This window comes from Panthera leo, chromosome C2 (assembly GCF_018350215.1).
Source record: "Panthera leo isolate Ple1 chromosome C2, P.leo_Ple1_pat1.1, whole genome shotgun sequence".
Classification (NCBI taxonomy): Eukaryota; Metazoa; Chordata; class Mammalia; order Carnivora; family Felidae; genus Panthera; species Panthera leo.
This window is the reverse complement of record NC_056687.1, coordinates 22,650,981-22,673,460: the sequence shown is the minus strand read 5'-3', so window position 1 is coordinate 22,673,460 and position 22,480 is coordinate 22,650,981. Positions and strand designations below refer to the sequence as shown.

At 36.9% G+C, this 22,480-nt stretch overlaps 1 protein-coding gene across 1 annotated transcript in view; it reads left to right on the top strand.

Annotated features, from left to right (window-relative positions):
* NCAM2 (neural cell adhesion molecule 2) overlaps window positions 1–22,480 on the top strand; it is a 222,499-nt gene that overhangs the window by 126,552 nt on the left and 73,467 nt on the right. Inside the window, exon 12 of the mRNA XM_042954333.1 lies at window positions 11,679–11,852. Coding sequence (XP_042810267.1) covers window positions 11,679–11,852 — 174 coding nt within the window. The remainder of the gene's footprint in view (window positions 1–11,678; window positions 11,853–22,480) is intronic.

Sequence of the window (22,480 nt, the reverse complement as noted above, 5' to 3'; positions counted from 1 at the left end):
TACTTGTATCAATTTTTAATCATTGTTTCACGTACTCGACATATGTATAATGAGTTTCTAGTAAGTGTCAAACACTGTTTGAGACCTCGGGAATCTGAAGATGAGTAACATAGGGCCCCTGGTTTTTACATTTAAGTTAGAGTACAAAAGAAAAGGATTGCTGTAGAAGTGTAGGTTAAATGCTTGGGAACACAAAATGGAGTTCTGTTTGGAATTCTTGGGGAAGGCTTCAAACAGGTGTCGACTTCTGAGTTAAGTCTGAAAGACTGAGTAGAAACAGGTCCAGTGAAAATAAAGGGTAAGATAGAAAACATCAAAGTGACTGTACAAAGATCCCATGCTGTGAAGTGGCATAGACTGTAGAGAAAGGGGAACCTGGAGGCTATATGGTATGAGGGGAGCCGTGGTGGTGATGAAAATAGAAAAGTAAGGTCAAATTACAGATCCCTTTTAAAACATCCATCATGTTCACGTTCTGCTACATCATGTATATACCAAGGGAAGTTTGCAGTTCTTTAGTCACGAAGCAGCATGATCCATTTATCTTGGTAGCATTATAGAGACTGATTTCAACATAGCATAGGGTATGGGGCAATTGCCTATTTCCATGTTTCTCTAAGTAGCCCAAAATACGTAAGCGTGAACTCAAACATCTTAAAGTATTGTCCACTGTTCCAGAAAGGGGAAATATAGAATATACATAAGTAGCCCAAAATACATAAGCGTGAACTCAAACATCTTAAAGTATTGTCCACTGTTCCAGAAAGGGGGAACGTAGAATATACATATTCTTTATAGGTATGTACATATACATGTGTGACTGCATATGTATATAATAGGCAGATGGGTTGCTTTTCTTTTGTTCTGGTGGGTGTCAGTGTAAAAAGAGTAAGCTTTTATTTCCATAGTAAAAATGTTCTTGTCTTAAGAAAATCATCTTGACCTTATAAATCCTTCTGGCCACTATGTCATTTCTCTGCACCCCTACTCTCCCTTAATAAATAAACTTCACAAAAGAATCATTTATATTTTCTGAACCTAATTATTTTCCTCTCACCCTTCCAGTCAGGTTTTTACCTCTACTTCTCTTATAAAACCCGCTATTATTAAGGTATCTGTTGACCTTCCCATGCTCAATTCAGTGGTCCATTCTCAATCCTCAGACTTCTTGATCTAGAGGCAGAATATTACCCAAAAAGAAGTTGATAACTTCTTTCTCCTTGAACAATCTCTCCACCACCCAACATAGCTAGCATGTCACCATTTTTTCTGGTTTTCCTTCTTCCTCATGGGGCTTTGCTTAGGCTCTTTTGCTAGTTGTTACAAATCTCTTTGACCTGTTAAAAGTCACTGTGCCTCAGTTTTTTGGATAGTTTTTTGTTTCATAAAAACTCATAACCTATGCTATGCTAATAAATTCTTATGGATTTAAATACCACCTGTACTCTGTAACTCCAATATACACCTTTAGCTTGGATCTTTTTCCTGAATGCTATGCTTTTATATCTCCGTGTTTAATTCCCTCTCCACTTACATGTCCTGAAGTCAGTACAAATGTCCAGATGCCCAGATATCCAAAGCCAGTCTCCTATATTCACCCCTATATATCTTCCTGTGGCATTCTTTACCATCTCAGCAAATGGCAACTGTCTTTTTCCAGTTGTTTGGACCAAGCATCCTTGAATCTACTTATTTACCCAGGCCCAACCCCTTGAGAGTTCTTGTTCATTCTACTGGCAAGTTATTTCCAGTCTCATTGCTCTCATGAACTAAAACTCTGTATTCTAGACTGTTTGCATGTGAACAAGGGAGAGGGGCAGAGGAAGAAAGAGAGAGAATGTTAAGCAGGTGCCATACTCAGCACAGAGCCTGACATGGGGCTCTATCCTATTACCCTGGGATCATGATCTAAACTGAAATCCAGGGTCAGATACTTAACTGACTTAACTACCCAGGCACCTCTCTAGTTGTTTTTTTTTTTTTTTTGTTCATTTGGTTAGTTGGTTTGCTTTTGCTTTTAATATAGATCATTGCATAAATTCCGAAACTTTCCTTCCTGCTTTGGCCTATGCCTGCCTAGAGTATAGTTTAAATTAAAAAAAAAATCAAGAAGACTTATTCTGTAGCAAAAACCAAGCAAACAAACAAACACGTAATTCCTTTATGCTTAAAGCATTTCAGTGGTTTAACATTTTGTCCAGGGATGGAGCCATCGTGATTGTAAAAGCCTATCAGCCTTTTCAAGGTTTCTTCCTACCCTGCTCCCATTGGCCTCCTCTGACATTTGTCTCTTTTTTCCACCTGAGTCATGCCCCTCTGCACAGATGGTCCCTCTCTTATTTAAAAACCCAAAGCATATCTCATCTTTATGCTTACTATTTTATCTTCCTAGCATTTTCATGAGCTGTGTTTTTCTCTGTTAAGTCCTTGTTTAAATATTACTTTTTTAGCAAAGATACTCTTGTTCACCTAATTTGAAACTATAACACTCCAACTCTCATGCCCATCCCCACCAACCCTCTCCCTTACCTGCTTAAATTTTGACCACAATAATTACAATAAAAAAATTAATATATATAATTACTTTTATGTAACTGGAATGTAACCACCATAAGAGTAGTGACTGATGTCTCAATTTTACCCCAGATATAGACAACTGCCTGGCTTATAGTAAGTTTATATGAATTATTGAATGCATCAGAGATTTATTATGTTTTATTTAATTTGCTTATTGGTCATAGTTGAAATGCCCACTTAATAATGGGAGATTGGAGCCCATGACTTGTGAGAAGGGTCAACATTTAGGTATTATGGAGGGAAATAATTTCCACTCGTACCTCAGGAGTAAATGAGCACTTCAGTGGAGAATATCAGAGGTGAAAGTGATATAATTAGGGAGAGATCCCTGGGTTACCTAAGCTTAATTGTTGGACTTAAAAGTGTAGGAACAAATAAAATGAAAAACAATTATTCAGAGACTTAATATATCCACTTGTACGAAGAAAATTTTAAACATAGGTGATCAAGTGTGGTGAAAAGATTAGTAGAATAATTATTTGGAGAAAACCAGAAAGGCAGTGAAATAAGAGGAAATGGATAGGGTTTAAGATGTGCTGAGGATTTGCTATGATGTTAGATTACGTTTACAATTGAAGTAGGAAAAATATGCACAAAATCTTATTCGAAAAAGTGTGGGTGTCAGAGCAGAAGCAGATAGAACCCATCGCAACATAGTCCCTGAGGGGCGATGCATCGATAGTAATACTGCATATTACACGGGCTTGCTAAATCCAGGAAGATCAATCCTTCGTGTGACAATTCCCTTAATATTTAGGACGTTTATCAGATGGAGACTGATGTAGAAACCAAGCAGAAAGAAACCTGAAATTGAGAGTGGGGTGGTTCTAGAATCATTGGGAAGGCAGAGGAAGGGGATGAAGAGAGAGCCACCAGTGTTCTGTTTCTGAGCTCACAAATTAGCGAAGTGCGGTTCAGGGGTCAAGTCTGCAACTGCTAACCAGAGGTCAGGAAGCTGACCTACTGCCAAGCTACCACTGTACTGACTTCACAGCCACTCTGCACCAGAAACTGCACAGACAGGCGGTGGGGTAGGGAGTCCGGCTTCTGCCATCCATCATCCAGGGGCACCTCCTCAGAAAAGCAGGAATGGCGTTGACACCCCCTCAGCATTCTACACCGCTTACTCGTACACCTCATCCTAAGTGCCTTCCTAACACTTAAAACCATACCAGCAAGCGAGTCTGGGAAAGGAAGAGTTAAGGAAGAGTTCGCCTTCCCTTTCTTATGATAAAGGGCAGTAGCTTAGATGATAAAAATGGATGTGATGTGTCAATAGAAAATGTCTAAGATACTTCTATTGTCTAGATTTAAAGCGTATTTCTGGCCAAATACTCGCTTGAGTACTTCCACTTAAGGGAAGGTTGACAAATATCAAACTCTTCCAATTGATCTAAGTTTAGTAATACCACATCCTCATCTGTGGGGAAAGAGCTGAGTCAGTGACTCTGAGCCATACCTTAGTCACCAGCTTCCCAGCATTCGAGGAAATCAAATTCCCAGAAGTAAAGATGTTAGGGCAAAAATTGACCTGTTGAAATAGAGTGACAGGGAAGCAAAACAAGAGTTTATTGCCTGAGGAGAGAGTAGGACTGAAGAAAATTTGTCATGTGGAAATTATAGTTCGTGGTAATAAGTTGCCAAGAAAGACTAAAATTATAAAGAGAAGAAAAGGGAAGAGAAGAGCTATCTGGTGACGCAGTGTTCTGGAGAAGAGAAAAGGTAAAGAAATTCCCTTCAGAGATGGAGTGTTTGGTCTTCGTAAAGAGAAGGGAAGCTTTCCATTACAGGTTCATTCCAGAAATGATAGGGTACGATTTGAGCGAACTTGCTTGATTACTTCTGTTTTCACTCTTGATATTGAGGTCTATTTATGTTTGCTGAGACTTGTGGATGCAGGTGAGGAAGAGAGTGTGAAGAGCTAAAACATATACACACACACTCACACTCACACACACACACACACACACACACACACACACACACACACACAACTAATCCTTGTGGCTGTTGCTGTCTTCAACATATTATATCTCAGTTTATCCTGAAGCCTGAGGAAATACAGTTTTGTAATTCCATGTTTCATCTCACTTTAGACAGGTTTCTTTTTTTTTTTCAGTATTTATTTATTTATTTATTTATTTATTTTGGAGAGAGAGAACACAAGCAGGGAAGAGGCAGAGAGAGGGTGGGGGAGACAGAGAATTCAAAGCAGGCCCCAGGCTCAGAGCTGTCAGCACAGAGCCCGATGCAGGGCTCAAACCCACGCTGGACACTTTAACAGACTGAGCTACCCATGTGCCCCTCACTTTAGAAATGTTTCTAAAACATTTAGTCATCTGTGATCTCCTGTGTGCTTACATTATATTTATGAGCTCCATTCTTTATCTTCCACATGAGTATCTTCGGACATATATTTTCAGAATTTTGCTTTCTAGAGTATAGCCTCACTTTGGTCTCCTTTTTCTGTTAGGCAGAGGAACGTAATATTTGATGTATTATTTTGAATCTGTTTTCAAACATTTATATATATATATCAGGGGCGCCTGGGTGGCTCAGTCAGTTAAGCGTCCGACTTCGGCTCAGGTCACGATCTCACAGTCTGTGAGTTCGAGCCCCGCGTCGGGCTCTGTGCTGACAGCTCAGAGCCTGGAGCCTGTTTCAGATTCTGTGTCTCCCTCTCTCTCTGCCCCTCCCCTATTCATGCTCTGTCTCTCTCTGTCTCAAAAATAAATAAACGTTAAAAAAAATTTATATATATATATATATATATATCAGATTGCTGTGCTCTTTTTTTTAAATAAGGCTTCATGTTCTTCCGCTTCATTTACTACTATCTCTTTATTTAATTCCATTCTTTTATTTATCAGAATTAAAGTCAGAGAATCAACCTTTTCCATTGTTTCTTGATCTATTACAAGATAAAATAATCACCAAGGCAGACTTTTTAGAAGTTTTTGCCTTTATGCTTTGACCAAACTATGGCTTTAGGTATATGCATAATATCAAAAATTTATCAACATTATGAATATACTGACAGCCTTTTTACAGAAAGGATAAGGGAAAATAGTTTTTGTGAATTTCCAGTGACTTATATCCAGCAATGTATCCTCACAATAGCAACTTCAGTGTTGGCATTATTACCTTTTTGTTTATGAGGAAACTAAGAGTCAATACATTTAATTTGTGCAGGGTCGTCTGGCAACTCCTACAACAATCTGCTAAAGATTGTTTCTGTCCTACTCCTAGATTATGGCACCAATTTTTGCTGTTACACACAGTTCCCATTTCTAAGCTGAACCTCAGTGTTAGATCTATTACCTTAAACTGAAATATTGATAGGTGTCAGTGGATACACAATAATGCAATAGAAGGGGGATAGTTACCAGGGAGGGATAACAAAATTACAATGACTAACACTTACTAAGTGCTTAATGTATCTCAGGATCTGTTTTGTGTTAGCCATTACTTGATACTGATAGCAACCTTAACATTGGGTATTATTCCAATCTCCATTTTAGAAAGAAAAATACTGATGGTTGAAAAGACAAGATTTGTCCAAGATTGCAGCTGAGAAAGGTAGCAAAACCGGACTTTGGATCCATAGACTCTGATGATATATATCTAGGCTCTTCATCCAACTCTATATTGGTTCTAGTAGAGGTGAAAAGGAAGAATAAAGAAAGAAACGCGTGTTTGTACAATTGTTCTATTCATTCACTGATGGGTAGCATTCATTAATTATTGAGACGGAGGATGCTAAGAAATAGTTTAGAAAAATATGCTAACAGTGATGGAAGCTTTGTGTATGGAATTCAAGATCCACAAGCCCCATTTGAAACATTGGACTGTGTTTGATAGCCTTCTACAATATGATCCTCTGTTTGCATAGACCCAGTGAGGTTAGGTAATTCAGGATATTGAAAGCCAGACTGAAAGGTCTAAGCTTCAAGGTATAAAGAGGAGGAAGCTTCTGAATACCTTGCTTAGGGAAGTGGCGTGAGTAGAGTGGTGCTTTAGAAAGATTGATTTTGCATTTACACACCGTATGGATTGAAATTTGGTGGGATGTCCAATAGGAAAGGAAGCCAAGAGCCACTAATGGCATTGCAGGTAGAGGCAGATAGGACTTGGACTTCACAGTGGAAACAGGAAGGAGGAGATGAACACAAAAATTATGATGTAGGAATGATGGAAATAACTTTGACTTATTGTGTTGTATATAAGAGATAGGCTCAAGGATGAATGCAATTAAAAAACACTGGAGAGTGTGATGCTACGTGAAATAAGCCATACAGAGAAAGACAGATACCATATGTTTTCACTCTTATGTGGATCCTGAGAAACTTAACAGAAACCCATGGGGGAGGGGAAGGAAAAAAAAGAGGTTAGAGTGGAAGAGAGCCAAAGCATAAGAGACTTAAAAACTGAGAACAAACTGAGGGTTGATGGGGGGTGGGAGGGAGGGGAGGGTGGGTGATGGGTATTGAGGAGGGCACCTTTTGGGATGAGCACTGGGTGTTGTATGGAAACCAATTTGACAATAAACTTCATATATTGAAAAAAAAATAAAGTTACCTGTGTTAAAAAAAAAAAAAACAAACAATGGAGAGGGTGAAGAATTAGAGACATTGGTTCTAGGCATATTCGGCCCTATTCACTTGAATATGTTCTCTACCTTTGTATATTATTTTTAATTACTGAAATGTTTAATTCATCATATATTTCCTGGGGACTGAGTATATTCCAGTCCCTTTTACTCACTCAGTGAGTGAGTGTGTGTGTGTGTGTGTGCGTGTGTATACACACATACATGGAATAATTTGGTAGCCAGTAAGTGGTTGGACATATAAAATCAGAATATAAAAGAAAAATATTCAGGAAGATATTAGTCACAAGCATGTTTTTCTTTTAGTCAGGTAACAGAAAGTAGAGGCCAACAAAAAGTAAATATAAATGGAAAACCAGAGTAAGAGTCAACAGGTCTGAAAATAGACTATCTGGCTAGAAAAAGATACCCACTGGCTCAAGTTTTGGTAGTGGTACCTTCATGCTAAGAAAAAAAGCCTTATTTATCTATAGTTGTATCATGTCAAGTGCACAGCTCAGCTGATACTGCATATGTCTGTGGTCAGAGTAAGAATCAAGGACCATGTCCCTTCCAAATATGTGGACCCCTTCCAAATGGGCTCAAAGGTGGAGCCCAAGAGGTCTCACATCTCTTCCTCCCAACCTCAGTACTTAGTACCTTTCTTTTTTTATTTTTTTAAGTTTATTTCTTTATTTTGAGAGAGAGAGAGAGAGAGAGAGAGAGAGAGAGAATCCCAAGCAGGTTCAGCACTGTCAATGCAGAGCCCATTGTGGGGTTTGAACTCACAAACCATGAGATCATGACCTGAGCTGAAATCAACAGTCAGGCACTTAACCAACTGAATCATTGTTTTTTAAAAGTATCCTTAAACTGAAGATTATAATTGCCATTTTGTCCAATTTAGGCCTAGTTGACATTAGAGAGTCATGGGCATGGGGGTGAAGAATTGGCAGTCTTCTAAACAATCAATGTGAGTTCTTTATAGATTTTGCATACTAGCCCTTTGTCCGATAAGTCATTTGCAAATATCTTTTCCCATTCCGTTAGTTGCCTTTTAGTTTTGTTGACTGTTTCCTTTGCAGTGCAGAAGGTTTTTATCTTCATGAGGTCCCAATAGTCAATTTTTGCTTTTAATTCCCTTGCCTTTGGAGATGTGTCAAGTAAGAAATTGCTGCGGCTGAGGTCAGAGAGGTTTTTTCCTGCTTTCTCCTCTAGGGTTTTGATAGTTTCCTGTCTCACATTCAGGTCCTTTATCCATTTTGAGTTTATTTTTGTGAATGGTGTAAGAAAGTGGTCTAGTTTCATTCTTCTCCACACCCAAAAAACAAATAATCCAGTGAAGAAATGGGCAGAAAACATGAATAGACACTTCTCTAAAGAAGACATCCAGATGGCCAACAGGCACATGAAAAGATGTTCAACGTCACTCCTCATCAGGGAAATACAAATCAAAACCACACTGAGATACAACCTCATGCCAGTCAGAGTGGCTAAAATGAACAAATCAGGAGACTATAGATGCTGGAAAGGATGTGGAGAAACGGGAACCCTCTTGCACTGTTGGTGGGAATGCAAACTGGTGCAGCCACTCTGGAAAACAGTGTGGACGTTCCTCAAAAAATTAAAAATAGATCTACCCTATGACCCAGCAATAGCACTGCTAGGAATTTACCCAAGGGATACAGGAGTGCTGATGCATAGGGGCACTTGTACCCCAATGTTTATAGCAGCACTTTCAACAATAGCCAAATTATGGAAAGAGCCTAAATGTCCATCAACTGATGAATGGATAAAGAAATTGTGGTTTATATACACAGTGGAATACTACTTGGCAATGAGAAAGAATGAAATATGGCCTTTTGTAGCAACGTGGATGGAACTGAAGAGTTATGCTAAGTGAAATAAGTCATACAGGGAAAGACAGATACCATATGTTGTCACTCTTATGTGGATCCTGAGAAACTTAACAGAAGACCATGGGGGAGGGGAAGGGAAGGGAAAGAAAGTTAGAGAGAGAGGGAGCCAAACCATAAGAAACTCTTAAAAACTGAGAATAAACTGAGGGGTGATGGGGGGTTGGGAGAGAGGGGAGGTTGGGTGATGGGCATTGAGGAGAGCACCTGTTGGGATGAGCACTGGGTGTTGTATGGAAACCAATTTGACAATAAATTTCATATTAAAAAAAAAACAATCAATGTGTTGGTGTGTGTATGTTTCCTTTCTGTGAACTTTAGATCAAACCTACGGGTGAAAAGAACCTACAGTTATAATCTAGGGATTAAAGAAACATGAAAATATTATAAGGTTTATGTATGGTGACACTTCATAGATTATTTAGATAATTTACAATTTTTATTTCCAGATAAGATTTTCATAGCAATATGACTTTAGGAGGCATCAGTATTCTATACATTTATTTCCAAACCTTTGAGTTATTCCATAATGCATTTAAAATATTATCTCCAAATAATTTACTGTTACTAATTAGAGCTGAAATGTACATTCATACATTTCTCTGCAATATTCACATCCAAAGACCAAAAACCTGACCTCCTGGCTCTTGCCAATACCAATTATAAGGCATATTTTTATGTGATCTATTGTGCTCTCCTTCAGCTTCAGCAAATAAGGGACAGTTGACTTTTTTTTTTTTTAATTTTTTTTAACGTTTATTTATTTTTGAGACAGAGAGAGACAGAGCATGAACGGGGGAGGGTCAGAGAGAGGGAGACACAGAATCTGAAACAGGCTCCAGGCTCTGAGCTGTCAGCACAGAGCCCGACGCGCGGCTCGAACTCACGGACCACGAGATCATGACCTGAGCTGAAGTCGGACGCTTAACCAACTGAGCCACCCAGGCGCCCCGATGGGACAGTTGACTTTTGACAGCCATTAGAGACTTTTATATTAATGTTTGATTATATAGAATAGGGATTTGCATTTGCTGTTATTTTCAATCGCCTTTTTAAAATAAAATTATGTTCAAAGATGAAATGACATATTTAATCATATTTTTATAATATATGTATATTTTTCAGTAAATTTTATGTAATTTTCCAATTTTATGATTGTTTCCAATGTGGTATTGAAAAGAAAGAGAGACAGGTGCTCCTGGCTGGCTCAGTCAGTATAGCATGTGATTCTTTGACCTTCCTTGGGATCTTGGGTTTGAACCCCATGTTGGGTATAGAGATTACTTTTTTAAAAAGGAAAAAAAAAGAAAGATAAATTGAGAGACATAGACATAGATCCCTTCAATGTTTAATGTGCCTCTAATTCTTCATGATTCTGCACTAGAAGTTTCAATTCGTTAATTCCAATGAGAATTTGTCTCCCTTGATTTTTTTTCCCCTCTTGCCTTTTTACCATTTTTGATACTTGTTTATAAAGTTTTGTATGCTGGAAAATGATATAAATTTTCCTTCAGGATACTTTATTGACCTTTAAATAATGTGAGTAATGAATTGATACAAAAACACACACAAGAAAGATTTTATGGCTATTTTTTTAAATACAGTGATTACAACTTAACTATTTCAAATAAAGGTTTATTTTAGTTAAATAATATATAAATGAAACTAAAACGGACAGCTTGCAATTTTATTTAGTTCATAATGACGTGTGTTCTAAACTTAATACTTTCCCAAAATTATTACTATAATTTGAATGAACAAGAAGAAAATAAATCTCAAATTTTCACAAAAGATAATTATTTATTCTAAAAATTCAATAAAGTCTGGTTTTTTTCATATATATACATATATATTTTTTGAGAGACAGAGAGAGACAGAGTGTGTGCAGGGGAGGGGCAGAGAGAGAGGGAGACACAGAATATGAAGTGGGCTCCAGGTTCTGACCTGTCAGCACAGAGCCCAATGAAGGGCTCCTACCCATGAACGTGAATCTTGACCTGAACCAAAGTTGCATGCTTAACTGACTGACCCACCCAAGCACCCCTGCTTCTTCTTCTAATTGTATCTGCATTCTGTGTGTGTGTGTGTGTGTGTGTGTGTGTGTGTGTGTCTCCTTTTCTCTCTCTCCCTCCCTTTCTCTCTCCCTCCCTCCCTCCCTCCCTCTCTCTCTGTCTCTCCTTTTCTCTCCCTCACTTTCTCTCTCTCTCTCTGTCTCTCCTCTCTCTCTCTCTCTCTCTCTCTCTCTCTCACACACACACACACACACACACACACACACACACACAAGCTTGTTTTCCATGAATGCAAATAAAATCCTAATATTGTATAGAAAAGACAAGTAAAATTACTGCCCCAGTCAATGAGATTTGATACTGAATATTTTTTATTTGATATAGTTGTAAAGATTGACTAATGTGTACTTTCTTGCAATTTGAAGACATCATTCATCAGTTTATGCAAGCTTTGTAATTCACATATACTAAGTGACATAGTTGGAGAAATGTTCCTTTATTCCTAATTTTCAAAATACCATAAATTTTAATAATGGCCATCCATATTACCTGGCTTATATTTCCTTTGTTTCTACTAATTTGTAGATGTGCCATCCAGTCCCTATGGAGTGAAGATTATAGAGCTGTCACAGACCACAGCCAAGGTTTCTTTCAACAAGCCGGACTCCCATGGAGGTGTGCCCATTCATCACTATCAGGTGGATGTCAAAGAAGTGGCATCAGAAACCTGGAAAATAGTACGCTCCCATGGAGTTCAAAGTGAGTCAGTGCTTTCAAATTGTGTTGTTTAATTCAAGCTGACCTTCAGTGTGCTTGTGTGAGTGGGCTTTCATTTTTCTTCAATATGTCCTTTTTTTTTTTAGTAGAGTTGGGAAGACATTTCCACTGTCCTATTCTTCTTGAGAATAACTTGAATAAAGAGTGGGAAACTTTTTATCTTTAACAAAGATGGAAAGTTTCACAAAATCTCCAAAGTTCAATATTGGGGGGAAAGTTAGTATTTAAAAATGTGGTGATGGGAAAAACAACTGCTGACATGTCATATTGGATGCCTGAATATTCTAAAATATGTGCTTGTTTTTCATTTATTAATAAGATTTCTTCCACAAGTAAGTGTACTTTACATGCATTTATGAAACAATCTATAAAAAGTCATCTGTCTACTAAAATTTATTTCAAAATTGTGTTTTGAAAACTCAAGCTATTACTACTAATTATGGCAAGTGGATTAATAGAATAAGCTAATTCTGAGAAGTTAAATCAATTTATAGCACTTCTGTTCACTTATATAGAGTTTCATCATGTTGTGAAAATGTGGTTTGTTTTCCCATTAAAAGAAGAAACTAAAGTAGGAAATCATAGTAAATTATGAGAGGTGGAGTGTATTGACTGGGATATAGAACTACAAAAGGATAGTAAGGAAAATGATGAGTATATAGTAATATAAAGTATTGGTGAGTATATAGTAATGAAAATTATACTGTCCCTCCTGTGATGGCCCTGGGCCCTGGCCTGATCCTAATATGTATGGTGTAAGGGTTCTGTAAAAAGCATGAGCTAGCTGTTTGTTCTATGAAGAAAAGCGTGAGCCCTTCTATGAAGGGTTGGCTTAGTGGACAATGGAGACAGAACAGATAAAAATCATCCTAGTTTCATCTGTGTTGGCACCTGCTTATTCATTTTTACTGAGAATAATAGGTTTTTGATAGAAGGGCCAGAAATATTAATCTGTCTTCAGTCATTTACCACATACTTCAAGTAATGCCCCCCCAACATGTCAGCTTTTATAATTTCTTCTAATAATAAGAGGGTTTGGGTAGGTAATGTCTTTGTGCAAATGCTGTGTGGTTTAGGAGAGAAGATAGTGCCCCAAAAGAATGAGCTTGTGAGTTCTAGGATTCCAGTGGAAGTAACCATTACCCTAGATGCAAGAATAATATTTTTAAGAGAGAGAAAACAAAAGAGGGTGAAAAGGGAGAGACAGAAAGAGAGATGAATTATTTCTGACACTACAGAACATTCAAAGTGGGTGCTTGGGCACAACCCTGGAGACAAGTAATGTTAAAGCTGAACATTAGAGAAATTAAACTTGACAGAAGAGTACCGCCACCCCTTACCCCTCCACCCCAGGGAAGAAGGTTAATAGATTCTTCTGAGACTTCTTACAAAGTTGCAAAACCATGAAGAATTTATAATGGCTTTGATCTGACAGAGTTGTTCACGTTCAAAGACCTGATTTTGTTACTCCATATATCCCTATCTCAGAAGTAGATTTCCGTGTTTATAAAACTGATATATAATAAAGAACATTTGTTAATTTACAATGAGAAATCACTGTCTAAGAAATTAGACATTCAGTTATATATGATAGGTATATTCTTTACCTGTGAGTATTTTATGTAGAAAGAAAACATGTCAGAAACCTGTTTGGTGAATTTTGAGTATCAGTCAGGGACCTTACATGAATGACAGTCAGTACACTCAGCCTTGGATAGCTTAAAGCTTGCCAGTGAGATCAGAATACTCATAGTTCTGGTTTCTCTTCCTCTTCCTATGAGAATGCTGATCCCATCATGGGGCTCCACCCTCATGACTTCACTAAGTCTAATTACCTCCCCAAGACCCATCTCTAACTACTATCACATTAAAGGCTAGGGTTTCAACATATGAATGGGGGGGTGGGGCGCAATTCAGTTCATAGTTCCCAAATATTCATTCTATTTTAGTCACTCTGTTAAGAACTGAAAATAAATTAAGTCAATAGATTTTGACTACAAAATGAAGAATTTGGTAGTATGAATATCCTCTTACAGAGGATGAAGCTGAGGGCAATCCATATAAAGGAGAATACTGGGACTATAAAATTTAGCTTCTTATCTATAAGGTCATGTGGATAAATAATAGTGAAACTAAAATTCAAACCCTGACAGGAAATCAGATTCCAAAGCCAGTACTGTTGACCGTTAGGCACCGTTTTTCCTTTATTCAGTAAAGAGTTGCAAAAGTGGGGTGCCTGGGTGGCTCAGTCAGTTGAGCATCCGACTCTTGATCTCATCTCAGGTCATGATCCCAGGGTCATGGATTGAGCCCCACAGCGAGATTCAAGCTGAGCATGGAGCCTACTTGAGATTCTCTCTCTCTCTCTCTCTCTCTCTCTCTCTCTCTCTCTCTCACCCTCTCCTTCTCTCTCTCCCCGCTCTGACCCTCCCCCTACTCAGGTGCTTTCCTTCTCTCTCTCTCTCTCTCTCTCTCTCTCTCTCTCTCTCTCTCTGTCTCAAATAAACAAACAAAAAAAAGTTGTGAAAGTGGAATACAAATTACTTCCCTGTAAAGTATGAGTATAGCCCATATATATAATTTTAAGTATATATTTTTAAAAATTTTTAATGTTTATTTTTGGGAGAGAGAGAGACACAGAGTGTGAGAGAGGGAGGGGCAGAGAGAGAGGGAGACACAGCATCTGAACCAGGCTCCAGGCTCTGAGCTGTCAGCACAAGCCCTAAGTGGGGCCTGAAATCACGAACCATGAGATCATGATGAGCCAAAGTCAGACGCTTAACTGACTGAACCACCCAGGCACCCTAAGTGTGTGTGTTTATATATATATATATATATATATATGTGTGTGTGTGTGTGTGTGTGTGTGTGTGTACATATATACATACATATACTTATATATGTACACATATATATATGTGTATGGTGTAATGTGTGTGTGTGTTTGTTGCAATGTATTTGAGATAGCTACTGGAAGGACTTCTATAGAGAACTGAGGGAGTAATTTGCCTACGTTAAATATGAATTAGAAAGCTGAAATATCACTGTCATTTGGAAATTTTTTCTTTGTAAATATTTTTACTTTTTTCTTACACTGGTTTTGTGATATCTATTTTAATTTGGTGTCTTGAGGTTTAATTACATGTCTTCATGTGGAGTTCTTGTTCTGTTTGAGGTTCATAATGTTCCTCAATCTAAAGATTGATGTCTTTCATCCATCCTGGAAAATGTTATATCATTACATTCTTGAATACGAATGTTGTCTTTTCCCTCATTCTCTCTATTCCCTTATTCTGAAAAATCCCAGTTATAAATGCTAAACTTGTTTTTTTAGAAGTTAGAATACCATATCTCTGTACCTATATTTTATTATGTTTCATTATTTTACCATGTTATTATTCAGTTCTGCCTACCAGTTCACTAATTCTTTGTTCACTTATGTTTAAGCTACCATTAAACCTGTCTATTAAGATTTTAATTTAACAATCACATAAAAAATTTTTTTAATGTTTTTATTTTATTTTTGAGAGCGAGGCAGAGCACAGGCAGGGTAGGGGCAGAGAAAGAGGGAGACACAGAATTGAAGCAGGCTCCAGGCTCCGAGCTGCCAGCATAGAGCCCGATGCAGGGTTCGAACTGACGGACTGTGAGATCATGACCTGAGCCAAAGTCGGATGCCCAGCCAACTGAGCCACCCAGGCACCGCAACAATCACATTTTTAATTTATATAAATTACATTAGTTCATTGTATGTTTCAACACTATCTCACTCATGGTGGCTTGTTTAGTAGTATATTTTATGATTTTAAATTGCGATCTCGTATTTTGCTAATCTTATTTATTGGAATCATGCAAGACCTGGGGTTTGGGTGCAGTCTTCCACAGAAAATATCCCTGTACTTTGAACAGCTGCTCTGAAATTTTACAAAGGTGGAAGCATCTTAAATTAATTTCTTGATTTGAGAGTTCCTGCGCTATGAGAGCAGACTTACAGTTACTAATTTTCAAAGAAGTATTTATCCCACCTCCTTGCCAAGTCAAACAAATTTTTTTAGCCCACACTTTTCCTTTCTTCCAAGAACGTTGACATTCCTAGCTCCGTGCAGGGGTCCAAGCCTCAGATCTCCCTCTTTCTTCTCTCCCCCATGAGGACACTGGAACCTTGTGTAGTACAGATCCGTGCAATAGCTCTCATTGTCTGAGTACCAGTTGAGATTTTCCAAAGGACGGCAGTACTTTACAAAAACACAATTACATGGCTTGTCCTCTAGCTACAGTCTCTCCATCCACATCATTTTTCATATTTCAGTTTTCCTTCCTTTTCTGTGATCTAACATGTACACCTAAAAAGATTTTTGAAAATGATATGTATAATTGTAACTATATTTAAAAGGCGCTCTTCTGGCTGTATAGGTAACGACATTGTTGAAATTCTGATGTTTTTTTAAAGAACATACATAGTTTTGAATAGGGAAGAAATGCTTCTTTTGCAGTTCACGCTAGTCATTTTAAAGTTTGAGGAAGAATTTTGTAAGCATAATTATACTCATTGCCTTTGAGGCATTTGTTAGAAGATAGATTTAGATTTATCTCTGAAAAGACAGGGACTATAGTCAAGAACATTTCAGCTACTACTTTTTTCCTTCAGCATAGTTTTATTTCTTTCTTTTAATTTACATGAGTTTAGTTGATGTTCAGTTTTTTTTCCTAGTTCATAAATACCTGTAATCCATTATATACTACTCATGTATCTTCGTCTACCTAAAAATAAATATCATCTCTTGCTTGATTGTGGTGGCATAAGCAAGAAAATTTTAGGAAAAAAAATCTCCTGTTAGTAGATTCTGATTCTAAATAATGCATTAAATAATTTCCTGTGAATTTCACTTGCTTACTCTGCACCTGGTCCAAGGTTTTGGGTACAGTTGCTGTCTAGACCAGTTATTATATTCTTCAAGGTTTAGCTGAAACCTTACTGATCATCCCAATCACTAATTGACCTAAAACTAAATTTCAAAACATGAATTGTGAACAAATCTGATCACAACTTGAACTATTTAAATTTCAAATGGAAGTCATTTTGACATTTAGTTTTGAGTGAAAAATGTGTGTCACAGGTGTAGCAAGATTTTTTTGATTGGGAGGGTTACATGGCATTTCCATTACCCTATCATTTAACACTTGGTAAGCATGTTCTATATACCTCATTGGGCACAAATGAAGAGAAGATAATAATGTTTCAAAACAGGTACTCACTTTTCAGTATTCAAAACAAAAATGAAAAATTGACATTTTAAAATATCAAGTTATTTTTATCAGAGCATAAAACAATTCTCTCAAATAGCATAATTTTAATTTGTGAAATGTTTAGCCAGGTACAATCACACATAAACATCCTTTCAATCTCAACCGAGATTATTAGATGCTCTGGTTTATTTGGACCTAAGGTTGTAGTAGAATTTCTCTTTGTTCCTGAAAATAAGGGAGATAATTTTTATTTGAAAACAGTAGCATTTTGTAAATGGAACATTCATTGGAAACTTACTCAAATTCTTGCCATTTTTACTAATCGAAGGGTGTAATAACTAACTACAATTTAGAAATAAATTCACAGTTGGACTTTACAGTTTTTTCACTGCATAATTTCACTAAACCTTCAATATTGCTCCGCAGGATGCAATTGCAGTACGTATATTTTAATCTATAGATGGTCATTTTAACCTTATAGCATTTAGTTTATGAACATTGTGATTAAGGTTATGTACCTGCTTCATTACTACATATAATGCCAAAATTTTTAATCCAGATTTTAATTTTAGCAAAAGTTCTATTTTAATTGAAACCTGAAGAAAAAAATCAATTCATATGGTAGAGAAATCCATTTTCAGCTTTGTGAAGAAGTCGCATTCAATAAGGATTTTTTTCCAAGATTGTTTTGAAAGATAGGTGTTCGGATTTACAAATTCTATGCCTGTGCCCGATAGGCCCACATACTGATTTTAAATACAGGAGCTTAAATTGGAATAGAGTGAAGATTAATAGATCAAATACCAAGAAAGATTTCGATACAACTAAAGAGATGCTGTGTCCCAGTACCTTTGTCCCAAAGCGGGTGCCCTAAATTCAGTGGCACCAGCAACTCCCTTGGAATAAAGAATCTTTCTGGCTTGAATACTCCAAAACCGAAAGCTTAATAGTATTTATATTGATTCAAGCTGAGGCTCCACATCAACAATGAAAAATTTATTTGTTACATGTATGGAATTTCCATGTACCAACAACCCTATTACAGCACCTAGGTCCCCCATGTTTTCATTTTTCACTAGGAATCACCTCCATGCTCTGCCCCCACCCTCACATGCCCACTCACTTTCTCTTAGTGCAGCAGGCTTCATATGGCCTATAAAGTGTTCTTTTACAGGATTTGCATCGGAAAATTATTTCGCTTTTAAAACTGGACATTAATGCCCTAAGGAGTAAGATAGAGTTGGGTGCTTTTTTTTTTTTTTTTTTTTTTTGAGTAATTTTTCCCCATTGCTTTGTATTAGAGTTTCTTAATCAAATGTTAGCTATTTTCAATTAATCCCCCCATGTTTCCTGTGTTTTCTCTCATTGTCTCTACTTTCATCTTTACTCTCCCCTAAGGTTTTCAACACATATCTTTCAATTTACCTATAAGTTTTTAAAATTGTTAAATATTTTATTCTCTGGTCATTTCTCATCTCATTTATGCAATATAGTCTTTTCTCTCTGATAATTATCATGATATTTCATTTTCAGCATTGTTTTTGCTCCCTGATTCGGTTTTCTTTTCCTAGATTTATTTTGTTGTTGTTGTTGTTTGCTTTGTCTCTGTCATTCACAATGGAAACGTTCCCCAAGTATTTGGTGATCCTTGCCTGGATAAGTGAAAGAAAAACACCCTCATCTCGGTTTGTAAAGACAGTGTTTTCAAGCCTTGAGATCAGATGGGTTTCTAACTTCCCCATCAACAAGAGTCTGAGAAATGGTAACTATTTTCGGATATCTGTTTTGAGGCTGTTCAGTTACTACTGGCATACCTGGCTGTCAGGACACTGTGGAAAGGCAGCTAGTGTCAAATGGTGTCAGATGATTCCCACAAAATTTTATTCGGCACATCAACTCCATGTTCCTCATGTTTAGAATTCTAGAGTACAAAACTTCTTTGGTCCCACTTACCAAATAATAGACCTTGCATCTTCTGTTAAGAAGAGAGAGAGGAACTCATCTTCTCTTTAATCTGGGAAGAGGGCATGAGAGTACAATTGTTTAAATATTTGATGATCATTCAGTTTTATGCTCTCATTCATTGCACTTAAAATTTCTGAGACTTTCCTGAGTTCTGTAGGTCTATTAGTGTAAGTGTATCTCCACTGTCTCACCCCTTATACAGATATTTATAATTTTTGTTGTAATATTATATTTTTATATGTGGGACTTTTCCATTTTTAAAACAGTGTTAAATTAATTTGTTAATATATTGATGACGCAGCATTGAAAATTACGCTTTTAAGAAAAATGAGCATATCAGTGTTTCTTACTGAGTAATGATTAGTACCTGTAATTAGCTAAACTTCTTGCTTTGTAGTGTGGCTTATCGTCAAACAAATTCACATTTTTTTCCTGGAAACTTTCTAGCTTCCTATGCATATTCAGCAGAAATTTTAAATATAAATTTAAGCTTCAAAACTTGGCAGTTTTCCCAATGATACCCAGAATAACAAAGGCCATCAGATGTGCACACAGTGTATGGGTCCATACATTGTGTAATATGCAACCATAAGAAGAGCCATTTACATAGACTATGATATAAATGGTACCTGTTGAAATTATTCGATAATGCAGGGTACAGTAAAAATATAGTCCCTCTGTCCCAAGGGGGATAGGAGAGAAAGGCAATGGTGCTCTGCCTGATCCTCAGGGAAAGCTGCAGTACTGATCCAGGTTGGAGCCAGTGCCCTGAAGTCCCTGGCAGATGGCACACTGTGGGTTGACATAACCATCTCCCTGCCCCCAGTGTGACGCAGGTCTGCCTACTGGTAGATATTTTTCATTGTGTACTAGAACCTGCTAGAATCCAAAAGATAATTTTGATACAACCAGGTCTTTATTGGAAAACATGTTATTTGACACTCACTTCAAATTTTATTGTTCAAAAACCCACTAATTATGCAGTAAAATTTGGATTATTCAACAGTTCCTGGATTCTTCATTGATAATTGAAGAACATATGTTAAGTATGCAATGCTATGTCTATAAACAGAGTGAATAATAATATAATAGGGAAGATTTCTTTCTATTAAATTATTAATTCATTTTTGTAGTGAAGATATACAAGATTGAACTACTTTTGTTCTGCATTGTGACTCAAAAAGAAAGTAACTTATTTCCAGTGGAAATATTTTATTGAAGTTATTGTCGATACATGTTTTTCTGACCATTATTGAATATAAAACCTTTTTATTGTTGTTGATACTTAGAAAAGAAGGCCAGTGATTATTTAAAATACAGGATGAAAATAGCGAGAATGAGCATCACAACTCAACTAAAGTTAGAGTAAGCCCATACAGATATTTCTTTTTTTTTAATTTTTATTATTTATATTTGAAAGAGAGAGAGAGAGCATGAGTGTGAGGAGCAGAGAGAGAGAGGGAGGCACAGAATCTGAAGCAGGACCCAGGTTCCTAGCTGTCAGCAGAGCTCGACTTGGGGCTCAAACTTGTGAACCGGGAGATCGTGACCTGAGCTGAAGTCTGGTGCTTAACCGACTGAGCCACACAGGCACCCCCAGATATTTCTTTAAATCTGTTTTTTCGGGGCGCCTGGGTGGCTCAGTCGGTTAAGCGGCCAACTTCGGCTCAGGTCATGATCTCGTGGTCCGTGAGTTCGAGCCCCGCGTCAGGCTCTGTGCTGACAGCTCAGAGCCTGGAGCCTGTTTCAGATTCTGTGTCTCCCTCTCTCTGCCCCTCCCCTGTTCATGCTCTGTCTCTCCCTGTCTCAAAAAAAAATTAAAAAAACGTTAAAAAAATAAAAAATAAATAAATCTGTTTTGTCATATTACGATGTGACCTAATGTGTGACTTTCCTAAATTTGTCAGGAGTTTTCTGTGTTGTGTTATGGTGCTACTAAAAATAATGAAATACATAATTGATATGTCTTTGTTACTTAAAAACTTTTTTATTGTTGGGGTTCTTTTGGAACTGCATCTCAGATGTGCCTGCATGACATATGACATGATCATACTTTTAGGTCTTTCTGTCTTCTGTCTCCCCTCTCTACCAACCAAACACACAATGGTCCCTTTCAAAGTTTTATTTTATCTTATCATTGTGTGTGTTTTTGTCTGTGTTCTTAAAACACATATTATCACAGGGGCGCCTGGGTGGCACAGTCGGTTAAGCATCTGACTTCAGCTCAGGTCATGATCTTGCGGCTTGGAGTTCAGGCCCCCCACCCCCTGTCTGGCGCTGTGCTGACACCTCCCTCAGAGCCTGAAGCACGCTTAGGATTCTGTCTTCTTCTCTTTCTGCCCCTTCCCCACTCCTGGTCCTGCTCATGCTCTCTATCTCTCTTAAAATAAATAAACATTAAAAAACTTAAAAAAATAAAAAAAAGTAAAAACACATATTTTCACAAATTTTCTTTGTTTTATGATATATTAACAAGCATCTTTTATAAATAACGAGTAAAAGGTTCATGTGGTTCAATGACATGAACATGATGGTTATTTCGTGTTCTCAGTTCTGTAATATATTAGTTCTCAACGAACTTCTTTGGCTACTAATTGTGATGAAATGGGTCTCAGAGGGTTTGAGGGTTTGTTTCTTTTTAAGTAATCTATGAGACATAACTCTTTTCTATTATGGTAGTGATGGTTTTTCTATAGGAGGTTGTGTAGTTTTCCTGTAGTTTTCCAATAGCTAAAAGTAATTGTAATATCATGTTAAGTTACACTTAAGATTTTTATTCCAGTGTTTCTTTAATCCATGTTATTTACAGTTGCCTGGATGAAACTGTATTTGCATATATCGTACTATTCAATTTTACTATTTTAGAAACGATTTTAAATAATCATTGTTTAGCATTAGCTCTAAACTACTGCAGTTTTTGAAAGCTTGATAAATTCCGATGCTTTTAAAAAATTCTCTACAAGGAATATTTTCTGTAAGTACACGATTTCCCATATAAATCTGCCTGAAGAAAAATGGTTATCATTTTAATGACTATATTTCACATGGTATAAGAGAAATAGACTATAAAAATCATCTGTCTATATGAAATACAAGTGCTCTAAAATCTTGTGAATTGCAAAGATAGGGGGATAAAAGTAATCTACATTAATTCTGTATTTTCAGTGAAAGGACATTTCTTCTAATTTGAATGTAATGGAAGGACGTCTATATGTTAAAAATCAAAACAAGAATATATTGGACTATTTTCATTGTGTACATTAAAAAAATAAATCCAATCTAAATTAGAAATGTATATAAAATAGCAGTCTTAATGAGTTTAAACTATGTAGATCAAAATATATAGGGAACGAGGTCAATAGGAAAACTGAGTGAATAACAGCTTTAAGTAAAATTAT